The sequence below is a fragment of the Dasypus novemcinctus genome, chromosome 3 (assembly GCF_030445035.2).
Source record: "Dasypus novemcinctus isolate mDasNov1 chromosome 3, mDasNov1.1.hap2, whole genome shotgun sequence".
Classification (NCBI taxonomy): Eukaryota; Metazoa; Chordata; class Mammalia; order Cingulata; family Dasypodidae; genus Dasypus; species Dasypus novemcinctus.
In genome coordinates this window covers 18328655-18341640 of record NC_080675.1, presented here as the reverse complement: position 1 = coordinate 18341640, position 12986 = coordinate 18328655, and the positions used below count along the sequence as shown (strand labels likewise).

Genomic DNA, 12986 nt, shown 5'->3' with positions numbered 1-12986 from the left:
ATGAAAGCATACAAAGTTAAGTGCTAGGGCAAGGGGCCTCAGGTGTAAGGGACAGAGATTCCGGGAAGACTCCCTGTAGGAAGTGCCATTTAAGTTGGGCTCCAAAGGCAGAGGTAACAAAGACCCAGAAGTGACAGAAAGCACCATGAGAAACTTTAAAAAATTACCTTGCTCAAGGATTTAATTCTAGCTGGAACGAGATGTGCCTGGACTTCCTCCCCTGGGCAATGGGAAAACAATTAAAGCAGTTTGCAGTAGAGTCCCGGGAGCCAGTCTCTGGGGGCAGATGAACTTGGGTTTACATCCCATCACTGTCAATTACAGATCGCGTCCCCCTGAGCAAGCGATTTAAACGCTCGAAGCCTCAGTTTCTTTATCAGTATGATGGGGATAAAAACGGTATTTATCTCACAAGATACTGGCAGTTTTAACTGGATGGCAGAGGCATGAGTCCTGAGAAAATACCCTTAGTTCTCAGCAGCAGCAGCATCAACTCGATGGCCCTCCAGGGGCTGTTGCGGCCGAGCCCATTGGCCCTGAGAAAGGAACGAGACACAGCTGCTGGGGGAGCGATGACTTCTCTGGAGGGGCTTCCGTTCCCTTGAGCCTCCTGCACGGAAAATGCTGCAAACATGGACAATCCCCGGACTGAGGCTAAGGAGCTGTGGACCTAGACGAGAGGGGCAGGAAGCCTCAGAACGCATGCCCAGGACCCGGCTCCTGCCTGGCCTGCCCGCGGCAGAAGAGCAGCCCTGAGGACAGGCCGCCGCAGGGACTGGGCCCAAATGCCCACACCTCGAAGCCCCGGGGCGAGCGAAGCGGGAAGGAAGCCGGCACGCACCGTGCACCTGCTGGGTGACCAGGCTCCTTTGACGCTGGGGCAACCCTTTGACGGAAGCAATAGACTGCAAGGGTTAAGAGTTCCAGCTCGGAGCAAGACCGCTCCGTTCAAATTCTCATTCCATCATTACCTTTGTGACTTTGGGCATGTGCTTTATTTAACCTTTCTGGGCCTCAGTGTCCTCACCTGTAAAGTGGGCATAAACGTACCTCACAGGATTCTTTTGAGGATACGACAGGATGAGAAACCTAAACTGCCTAGCCTACTATGTAAGTATCTCATTAAGTCATCCTTCCTCACTAGCATCCTCTCATTAATTAGCCGTAAGGCACAAGGCTTAATGGGCGAGGCCATGGGGACATCCTTTCAGTCTACTGACAGGTTATCCATAATGCTGCAGTCACCCGTGAAAACGTCTTCCTGGTTAACCAATTATATTCACCTCAAAGAGAATCCCATGAACAGAGCTATCTTGCAGCATTCAAAGGCTTTGCCTGAGCTTCTGGCAGTTGAACTGGGCTGGTCCCGGGAATCCTGGAGCTCCAGTGCTGAGCCACTGGGCGCTGTCTCTGCCAGTCGTTGCCCTTGTCACTGGCAGTGTTCTCCCTGTGGGGTGGCAGATGCGCTCTCATTCGCTTGCTGGCTGCCACAAGCCACCTGTGACACCTGTGTTCACCGAGCCTCTCTCCTTTCCGTCCCCATCCCCAATCCCAAGTGTGGCTTCTGAAAACTGAACTGCAGTCAGTGTAAAGTGAGAAAGGTCTTCTGAGATCTATATTTCACTCCTTTCCAGATGATGGGATTCTGAAGAAATGTGAACCCATTCCTCAGGCCCTTTCCCTCCCAGCATGGCTGCACTTTCCTTCCATTTACTCTGTATTTCTCTCAAAGCCCATCAAAATACCTAACAACCAACATCTCTCCAACCAACCAGCCAGTTAACCAAAAAAACCAACCACCTATCAACTCACCCACCTGCTGTACTGAAATTACATTTAGGCTCCGGCCAGAAATGAGAGCTATAATAAGACATCAAACATTCAATTGTGAGCTCCGGTTTGTAGCTTTCACTAGGGAAGACACAGGCCTCCAGCCTCATCCATTTTTTATTAGATCAATTACATATTAGTCTTTAATTGGAGAGAAGATACATGTCTGAGGTTCTCAAGTTGCTGGGAGAAGGGACCAAGGACATCAGTATCAGAGGACACTTGCTGATCAACCACTTTAAGTTACAGAGTGACTAAGCTTTCCAGTTTTTACTAGGAAGAAAGCAACACTCACACATATAAATACTGAGCCAATTCAAGCTGTACCACTCAATGGAGATGCTAGGCTCTAAGTAAGACAATGCAATCTTGGGAAACTACAAAAACAACAACCAAAAAACAGCAACCCTCTGCCATATGACAAACTTTCCTTCTCGCCCTGCAGGTCCCCAGCCCAGTTTCCCAGCATCCCTCCTGATGCTTAGCTTCCTTCATTTTCACAACTTCTAAAATTAACCTCTGAGCACCTACTGCTGCCTTTGGAGGGGAGCCCTGGCTCACTCTGAGAGAGGCCATAAGCTGAGCAGCAGGTGATTCCGATAATCCTTCCCTTTCCTAAAGTCGGCTTTTCCACCTGCGTACTTGGAAGCACGCTGGCAGGGGGCAGGCAGGACAGGACACGGTGCACTTCCTGGCTGCCCCTGGTGCGCCTGATACGTATCCCAGTTCCAGGCAGGGCACGGAACGCCTCCTCCTCCCGCCACTTCCCTTCATTCCTTTTTGCTGTGTTGCTTAGTATCTAGAGTTCAGCTCTGGGAACATTCCAACCAGGGATTACATAAGCCTTTGAAGGTGAGTGCTCTGGCTTCCCCTGACCTCATATGATACTGGTCCTTAAGAAGACCCTAGGACCTGGAATTCCGCTATGTGGCCATTGTTTTTAGGGACATGGATTTGCCTAGAAGCATGATCCAAAATCCAAGCGATAAGGTGGAAATGCCCAGCCCTGACTCTTTTAGAAGCAGCGTCCCAAGGACCATTTGAGACACCAGGGCGTGTCCTTGCAGAACGTTTCTCAAAGCTGCAAACTGGCAATGTCTGAAACAGGTAACAGTCACATACACTGCTGGTGCTGCCAGGGAGACAAAATGCCCTCTCCTGAGATTTTTTTCGAGCTACACACTGCTGCCTCGTCCCAGCTCAAGCCTTAGGCAAGGCAGAGGGACCCGGCTGTCAGGAGGCCAGCTCAAGTGGTGCATGAAGCTTCCAGAAACTAAGGAGGCTGGTGCTGACGACGGCCTCTTGAGTACGGCCTACTTAGTATCAGAGCCGGGAGTGTGTCCAGGCCACCGGCCCTCAGCTTGCTTTGCAGTGAAGCTGAACAAGGCAAGGATGAGAGGAAAGATCTAAGTGGCGGCAGTCTGGAGACCTCAAGTGGAGTGGCTACGGTGACAAAGGAGAAGCCTTTCAAGCAACCCTCGCTGTCCCCCAATGGCTGGGAGTGAAGAGGGGCAGGCAGATTGGGTTGTGCAAACCCCCCACCCAAAACAGGAGCGTCACAGAGTCCGGGAAGTAAGAACCAGGGCTGGAGATAGCACTGTATGAAGAGGCTCCACAAACCGAGCCCAGCTCCAGCCACAGCCCACGGACTAACGCAGGCAGGCCCTGGGCAGTCAGGAAGCCTCTGCTCTGGGAACCCACACTTCCCACCCTACCCCGCAGGGCCCCTGCACATGGATCACACACATCCACATCCACACTGCGCCAGACGCACGCAAACTCCACCACGCAGGCCACCTGGACGCTGGCACTGGGAGTTGGCTGCTTTTCAACATTTCTGCCAGGGAATCACCGCCCTCACTTTTTCCAGGCCTTGGGCAAAGCTGGCAGGGCAGGTGCCGGTGGCTTAGCTGTGCTAGGTCTATAATGCTTCTCCCTTATGAGGGCCAGGTATGGCATCAGATCCCAGGACAAGAAACACTGTGCCATGGGAAATGAAGATAAAGGGTGGAGAAGAGTGAAGCAAGGAAGAGCTAACTGAAACCAGAGGCCCCGCACTGGACATACACGCCTCTGACTGCACTCACTAGGAGCATGAGATCGGCCACTGGGCTCCCACACACGTTCACGTCCTTCCTTCAATAGCATCCAGTCTTGGGGGCCTTTACCACCTGCCCATGTAACTGTGCTCTAGCTTGACCTTGGGGGATTTTACCAGGGCTGGGAGGTTGGGTGGCAAGGTGAATGCAAGGGGGGTATTCCTTTCCCTCTCCCAGTCTTCACATTTTTACTATCTGCTGCCTCCTGCCAATGGGCGCCTCCTTCCATGACTTTTGTAGACATCCTGTTTCTTGCCTTCAAGGGCCTCAGAGTCCCCCTCTTGGCACGGGGCCTCCTGGAGGCTGCTCACAGTAGTAATAGCTAGGTAGTAAAGCCCTCTAAAAATGCCCCCACAGCTTCAAAACATGAACACTGAGCTTCTGACTCACATTCAGCATGTAAAAAAAAGTAAAGACTCTGGTGACCTGGGGAAAAAAACCTTTCTTTACAATTATGGTAATACAGAGATGAAAAGGGGAGAACTGCATTTCTCTTAATGACTCCTGTTCCATAACCCCCATTTTCCCTCTTACCTCAGCAACCAGTTCACTGAAGGCTTGTTTTGTTTTGTTTTTTAAAAAAAACCAATGATCACTTTGTCTCCAGTGGTTTGGTGCTAAAGAAGGCAACTGAATCGTACGTGCCCCTGACAAAGTTGGAATGGCTCGGCTAGGAGTTTTGCAACTTGATTTTAGAAACCATTTCAAGCTATAACTGGATTGCAATCTGGACTGTACTCCAATGTCACCTAAGAATGAAGGTGTTTTTTATATATATTTCTCTGTAACTTAAAACATGGTTAGAAATGACCTAAAACTACACTGCAGGTTAAATGTTAGTTACAAGACCGGGTTGGTTACATTTTGTCAGAGATATGGGCAGCCTAACATTTCAATTGCTGGCAATCTGAGTTCGGCAAAGAGAAAATGAGAATTCTGTACCTTGAAGAGCAGATAAAGGCAGCCTCAGGCAGAGGAGCAACTCTCCCTGGGAATATGGCACTGCATCGCTTGGGTCTTTTTAAAAAAATGAACAAGATAGAGTCACACTTCCTCAGGCTGTCAGGATGGCCAGGACGAGCGGAGGAGGTGGGACTTTCACGTCACTATTGAAAGACCACCTTTGTGGGCCTGCGGGGGACGCTCTTCTGTGGGAAACACGATCCTTCTCCAAAAGTGGGCATTTCCATGGCTCAGGAGGCCATGCAGCCACTGCAGAGCCAGAGCCCAAAGCGAGGTGGCAACCCAGCCATCGAGAATGAGACAGGTGGGCCCCAGCCCCTCGTGGTGTTGTGGCGGGGTCTGCACTCCAGGTCACCATACCTGCACCAGCGTATTTTATTAATAGGAGACTGAACGCAGCAGTGCCCTGACGAGGAGCTGAAAAGAGCCTGGTGGGCCAGCTGGCTGTTTCCTTGACAGGGTTCTGGATGGGGGTGAAACGTGGGTAGAAAGATTGGTCTCAAGTTGGGAGAAGGAAGGGGCAGATATCTTGCCTTAAAGTCAATTTTCATCGCTCGGAACGGAATCTTTCTAAAACCACTGTAATCTGGCCCCAAAGACGGATAAAACCATGAGAAAAAAACACCAGGCTTGGATAGAAGAGAAGTCCAAGCGAGGAAGAGAGCTATCTCCAAACAACAGTCCAATAGCCAGAAGAAGGTGAAGCTAGGAGCCCTGCTTGGCTAAGTTCTACCTGCCGATGCCTGGCTGGGGGGGCTGGAACAAGGGGGTACCTGGTGGTTCCACCTGAAAGCTATTCCCATCTCTTGCAGGCCCGCCTTGCCAGACTTTTCTCTCTGTCTGCAAAATGGCAGCCTGGCATTAATGAGGTTCCAAAAGGGAAAGACATTTCTAAAAACAGGCATTGCTTGGTTCCCTGGTAAGCTGGCCCCGCTTAGCCTCTTCTAGCAGTTACTACCAGCTCCCAGGAATAATCCCTGGAGGAGAAAGGAAGCTCTCTCCACTGGGACTCATTATGGGGTCTGCTTCCCTTCCCCCAAGTCTTAAGCCCTGAAATTATATTAGCGCTTTCTCATCTCGGAAACACATCTATGCATGTGTTCATACATATGCATGGCAGCATGTTTATATGCATATGCATGTAATCATGCACTTATGTAGTTTTAAAAGGGATTCTACAGGGGAGGGTCTACTTTAGCATTAGTTCTTCCTATGGCCTGGTATATAGATGAGAAGGTTAAGTTCACAAACTATGGTGCTGTAGGCTATAGAAATATCTACTCACAACCTGCTTGTATCTCAGGGGGAGTATTCAAAAGCATCATGGCAGTGGCAGCATCAATGTCAGGATCTGGAAAAATCAACCAATAAATAACATTATTTACAACGGGGCCGGTGTGTGCGCATGTGTTTTTCCCCCTGTAAGTTACAGTTTATGAGTGCAACTGAGGAGAAAAAATCCAGGAAACAGACGCGCTATCCCAAAGGTGACTTTTTTTGCCATCTGGACTTGAGAGGAAAAAAGGTGCTCTAGAAGGAGATTTCAGAAACATGTTGGTAAGTTTTTCATTGGGCATTTTGTTAACTTCTAATTTGTGCTGGATGCTCCTGATAAGTCACTGATCTGTGCACCCCCAGGGCTTTTTCCCCTGGGGTGGAGTAGCAGAGTGGGGTGACAGTAGAAATCTTAAAAGAACTGGGGAGGGCTTCTTGCATCAAGAAGAGCAAGCATTAAATACACCTGCATCTAGTGGGATACACACATTTGGTCAATTCCATTTGTCAGCAGAGTGTTAATGGTATCTGACGAGGCTGTGTTGAGTGTGTACAGCAGTAGTGGTGGCGAAGTAATTTTCTTTAATACATCGAGAAAAAATTAAAGTTCTGACGTTGAGGGCCCCATGTTTGCTTCCACACCTCTTATTGGTTTTGATATTGGCCACAAAGAAAAAAATAAAAAGAATTACTCATCACTTCATTGCCATAATTCTGAATAGGTTTCTGAATCCTTAGTGATCCACCGGTCGACAGATGGCAGGTTATGTAGAAACGGAGAAAAATATTATCCTTTTATAACTAAATTCATTTTCCTCTGAGAAACAGCAGCCGGCTGCTATGGAAATGAAGGTCACCATGGCAACAGTAAACAACCCCCAAGAATGGTCACTGAATAGGCTGAAAAGAACATCTGCCCCAGCCTGGCGTCCCAGCTGCCCTGGGGCGAAATTTGCTAATAGTGCGGTGATGCCACGTGACAGAAGCTGCCGCCTGTGCCCTGTCCAAATAAATGAAGTGTGCAATTGAAGTCGACATCAAAATGCCTGCCCTCGCACACTACCGCCTCTGCGTCCACTAAACCCAGTGACTAATGATGGTGGGAGAAGGGGGTTCACACTTGTCCGTTTTTGTACAAATTACATATCCCCAAATTCAATTTACTACTAATGGCTCTGTGGTACTTTATTTTGGGTAGTATGCCAGAAAATTACTTTTTTACTGTTTAAAAAGTTTCATTTTTCATATTTTGTGCAATTTAATTCCAGGGGTGTAATGCAATACAGTATAAAGCGCCACCAGCCATTAATAATATGGAGGATGCTGGTTTCAGAAGACAATGTCTCAAAAGGAAAATTTTTAAAAAGGGAGATGGGGAGGGGAAGGAAAAGAAAAAGAAAAGAACGAGTAACTGAACTTTTACTCTGCGGGCCATTTTCTCTTTGGCCTGTAGAGGCCCATGAGGGAGGAAAAGTTAATTTTAATATGTGAAACAGGTAAATCAACTTATTTGGCAACTTCTCAGGTGAAATTCCTTATAAAACAGTCATTGCTCTCAACAGATATTAAAAATACATGCTTTAGGTGCACCTCCCCACACATCCCCTCCATCATCGACACCCTGTACCAGTGATCCTCCCCTGCCACGGTTGTGACCCTTTTGTGATCCAAATCCCCCCCAAAACAAACAAACAAAAATAAACAAATAAAAATAACTAAAAATACCAAAAAAACCCAAAAACAATTAAAAATTTTTTCATTGTGTCTTTCATCACTGTAAGATCTGTTATCTTTTATGTACAGTGATAATTTCTTCTGTATGTTCCACCAATGTCTTTTTTTTCCATTTTATCTTCAAAGAAGCTTTACATTAAAGTCACATAGAAAAAACAATGGGAGTCCCATATACCCAGACCCCTCCCCCTTTACCCTCTTCCTCATTAATGACATTTTACATATGAATGATACATTTAATGTACGATTAATATACAAATATTAAAGCATTGCTACTAACCATGGTCAATGGTTTACATTATTGTTTACATTTTGCACTGTATTCTTGCTTTTATAGGTTTTGACAAAATTTAAAATGGCCTGTATCCATCGTTGCAAGATCATGCAGAACGATTCCAATACACTGAAAATGTGCTATGTTCCATCTATTCTATTCTTCCCTCCTCCTCCCCTTGGGACCTATAGTAACCACTAAGTTTCAATTTTTTAAGAATAAAGTTCATAGTTACATGAAATACTATTGAGGCCTTGACATATTTGTTTGTTTTCTTTTATTAGGCACTGCCTATGGTCTCAGGAGACTCTTGCCCCTCTAATTGAGAACACAGCAGGACTTCCCAGGATGGGAATATAATATTTTCTTGCTTATTGTGTGGGTCTCTACCCACTGAGGTAACACACTATGACAAGATGCACACTTTCATCTTAGGGCATGCCTCTATGGCATATGAATATGTTCAAGTGGTTGTGTTGCCTTGGTGGATCAAGTCCTACACAATAACCAAAAGAATACTGAATTCCCATCCTGGGAAGCCCTGCTACATTTTCTAATAGAGCAGCAAGAATCCCCTGCGTACATGGGCAGTGCCTAGTAAAGGAGGACAAAACACTACACCAGGCCCTTGATGCTGATGGTGGTATTTATGAACCTTTTCTAGTGAAATTGGAACTCAGCCCAGTCTTAAAAATTGCCTAAGAGTTACCTCCTGAAAGGCTCCTTACTGCTAAATGTGGCCTCTCTTTAAACAAACTCAGCATATAAATATATTACCTTCCTACCAGCATGGGACATGACTTTGGGGATGAGCCTCCCTGGCACCGAGGGATTATTACCAAGCACTGACTAGCAATGAATCTGGAAAAAGACCTTGACCAAAAGGGGAAAATATTAAATACAAATGAGTTTTTATGGCTAAGGGACTTCAAAATGAGTCAGGAGATTACTCCAGAAGTTATGTCTCAGCAGGATCTCACTGACTGTCACAGTGAACAGTGCCTCAAACAGTGGGGCTCCTGAGGGCTCTAGAGACATCTAGACCCTATGGGTAGGGCAGACAATTCCAAGATTCTGCATCCTGACGGTGGGCCTTCCTTTGGAATCTATGCTCCCCAGTGTAAGAGTTAGACTTACTTATAATTTCTCTCTATATGGATCTTCTGTCCCTTTATATGAATCTGTAATTACCACTATGCTTATTAAATATATGTCCCAGACACTTAAATCTTTGCTCTGTTCATATGCTGGTTGAGCCCTGAATCTCACCAGAACTGCAACACCTATTCATCAGTTCACTGGACTCACCCATGGAAACTAACAAAAGGATAATGATGGACAACACCTATCCCAGGAAGCAGAGAGGCTCTGCAACTGTAAGCAATATGGTTTCATTCATCTGCCCCATGGGATCTAAGCCCTCTCTCAATTGGAGACAGGGTGGGCATCACCATTCCAAAATCATCAAGATTGAGGAATGAACAAACATAAGGGTGCAAAGTAACTACAGACTAAAGTAGACTTATGATTATTCTAGCAATGGAAAAACTTGTATCACTGACATAAAGGCAGGGGCCACCAGAAGTTCTGAGGGGAGGGAGAGGGAAGAATAGGTGCAACATGAGGGCATTTTGGGGGTGCTGGAATTGTCCTGCATGACATTGAAATGACAGATAAAGGCCATTATACATTTTGTCAAAAACTATAGAATTGTGCGGAGCAAAGTGTAAACTATAACGTAAACGACAGACCATGGTTAGTGGCACTGCTTCAATATGTGTTCATCAGTTGTAACACATGTTCCACACTAATGAAAGAAGTTGTTAATGTGGGAAAGTGTGGGAGAGGGAGAGGGTGGGGTATGTGGGAATCCTCTATATTTTTTATGTAACATTTATGTAATCTAAAGATTCTTTAAAATATATATACATATGCTTTAGTTGATTGAGCAGGGAAAATGTGAAGTGTCACTCACTGCTCCCAGGGTTCCTGCTGTCCCTGCCCCTTTGCCTCCCAACTGTCCTGTCCTCAAGAGGCAGGACTCACAGACTCAGGGGTACTGCTGGCATCCCACAGAGGAGGTGCTGGGTGGCCTCCGAGGCCTCTTCCTCCTACTCCCTCTTCTTGGAAAGGGCCTCTTCCTTCCTCAGGGAGTAGTGGAGAAACTCCCCTTGTTTTCTTCTCGCCCAGCCAAGGTTCTCCTGAGAAGGCAAACGCTGCAGGAAACACGTGGGTGGTCTGCCTAGGTGGTCCCAGCCTCCCCAGTGTCCCCAGTAGTTTGCTGAGTGACCAGAGGGTTCACTGAGGCAGAACAAGAGGAAATGCAAGTGAGAAGTCAGGAGTCTTCTCCTAGAAAAGTCAATAAAGTAGTTAAGTTCTTCTTAAAGAACTTATTTATTTTTATTAAAAAAATAAGCAGTTAAGTTCTTAAAAACTAAACCAAACCAAAATTGGTCCTCAGGAGAAAGGTATAGGGGCCACAGATAAAAGGAGATAGAATGAGAGAAAGAACAAGAGAAGGAAGAAAAAAGAAAACCTGAATGAAATAAGAGTATCATTAACACTTACATGGATTTAGAAGTTGGGTGTGGCAGTACCAAGCAGCAGCATAATATCCACCAACGCCTGACCACAGCTGAGGCAATCCAAACACACACAGAAACAAGGAAACACACGATGCAGTAGGACCAGCCGCGCAGTGCCTCCTTCAGCAGCATCTGCCTTACCTAAGGCCTCCACAGATTAAAATACTGATGCTACCACAGAACTAGTGTTGGTCTAGGGCAACGTGGGTAGGTGCAGCACCCAGCCTTCTCTGGCTCATTCATAATGAATTCCTACAGCCCCGCCAAGGTTCTCACGGCTCATTCATAAAGAATTCCTACAGCCCCGCGCCCTATCATGAATAGGTCAGTACCTGGAGTGGCACAGCCTGAATACACAGTCTTTAGTGCAGGATGGGATTGAGGGTAAGGTATGGGATTCCTGCCCGCCCCCCCATTTTGACATTTGTAAGTATGAAAAAAACCTAATTATATGTGCATGACATGACAGTGCCAGCCCTTCCCCAGGGGGGTGCAGTAAGTGCCATCCTTTTTAAATGTCACCTTTATCGAGGAATGATTTATATACACTAAGATGCACCCATCTTAAGTGTATTGTTTGATGACTTCTGGTAAGTTTTAGACCAGTGTTTCTACTATAATAAAGAAAGAGAGCACAATCAAGATAGAGATGTCTATCACCCAGTTTCCTTGTACCCCTCTGCAGAGACCCACCCCCACCTGGGCAACCACTTTCTTTTAGTCATCAGTGATGTTAGGGAATCAGTAGTTTCCTCCCTTGTTAAAGCTATTTTGGAGTGGTATATTCCATTGTAGCTACATGCCATCATTTCTTATCCATTCACCTGCACATGGACATTTGCATTGTTTCCAGTTTTGGCTAATATGAAAAAAGCTGCTATGAACTTTCGTCCCAGTCTTTTAGGGATGTATGGTTCTTTTCTTGAGTAATTGCTGATTTTCTCTTGAGTAACTGCTGATAAGTCTATGTTTAACTTATAAGAAATGGCCAAACTGTTGTCTGAAGACACTGTACTACATATGAGAGTTCTTCTTACTCTACATTGTACCAACACTTGATACTGTCAATTGTTTTAGAGGTTCTAGCGATGTGTAATGGTATTTCATTGTGGCTTTAATTTGTATTTCCCTAATGACGAATGATGTTGAGCATCATTTCGTGGGGTTTTTGGTCATTTGTGTATTTTCTCTTGTAAAGAGCCTGTTCAAATCTTTTGCCCATTTTGAACTGGGTTATTCATCATCTTATTGAGTTGTAAGGTTTCTTTACATATTCCGGCTATAAGTCCCCTGTGAGATATAGCTTCTCTCAGTCCATGGCTTGTATGTTCAGTTTCTTAACAGTGTCTTATAAGCAAAGTTGTAAATTTTTAATAGTCCAATTTATTCTTTTATGGTTCATATTTTTTGTGTCTTAACTAAGAAATCTTCATACTTTTAGTGTCTTCACTAAGAAATCTTTGCTTATTCCAATGTTACAAAGCTTTTCTCCCAAGTGGCATCTTCCCACCCTCCTCATTTGTTAATATACTAAATATAATATCATCTGGGCTCAGAACTCTGATGTGCAGGTAAATGAAAATGGAGAAAATCAAACAGACCTCTGTGCTCATCCCACAAGCTGGTTGAACACAGACCTCCTAGAACTGTACAGATAAATACCAGAAGGTCCCTCCTTGGCTCCAGCTATGCTGAGGAAACACCACGTAGCCTGCGAGAAGCTTTACTCAGACAGGTTTCTATGTGAAAGTCTTCTGGACTCAGCCAGAATACCCGAGATCTCTTTATGTCAGCGTGACCCTAATATTTGCAGGTGCTTGTACGGCAATCTCCCACCTCTCCTCCCCCAAGAGAAGAGATGCTATAACCTTATTCTTATCTACTATTAAAATGACTATGTATTTTTCCTTTTAAAAAAGATAATGAAAGTAATGCGTGCTCACTGTGAAAAGATAAGCGAGGCAGGTATTGTTTGAAAAATAATTGCCTCCTCCTCCCCTGAATCCTACTTTCTTCATGTAAGAACTACTCATACTTTCTTGTATATACTTACAGAAATTTTCTATGCAAATACAAGCATTTGTGTATGTTTGGAGAAATAATAATTATTTTTACACTCATGCACATGAATCTATGTTTTAAAATGGAGGTGATATGGAAACCACTTTTCTACAACTTTTAAAATTAATTTTTCACTTAACATATCTGGACGACTTTTCACCTTAG

General features: G+C 45.4%; 1 protein-coding gene across 4 annotated transcripts in view; it reads right to left on the bottom strand.

The window, feature by feature from the left end:
• Positions 1-12986, bottom strand: part of FOXN3 (forkhead box N3) — a 389249-nt gene that overhangs the window by 23627 nt on the left and 352636 nt on the right. For 2 of the 4 annotated variants that reach the window (XM_058292566.2, XM_058292549.2), the window contains one exon: positions 6178-6243. The exons of 1 other annotated variant lie outside the window; for it this stretch is intronic. In XM_058292566.2, coding sequence (XP_058148549.1) covers positions 6178-6243 — 66 coding nt within the window. The remainder of the gene's footprint in view (positions 1-6177; positions 6244-12986) is intronic. One more of the 4 variants, XM_058292573.2, reaches the window with a different exon arrangement.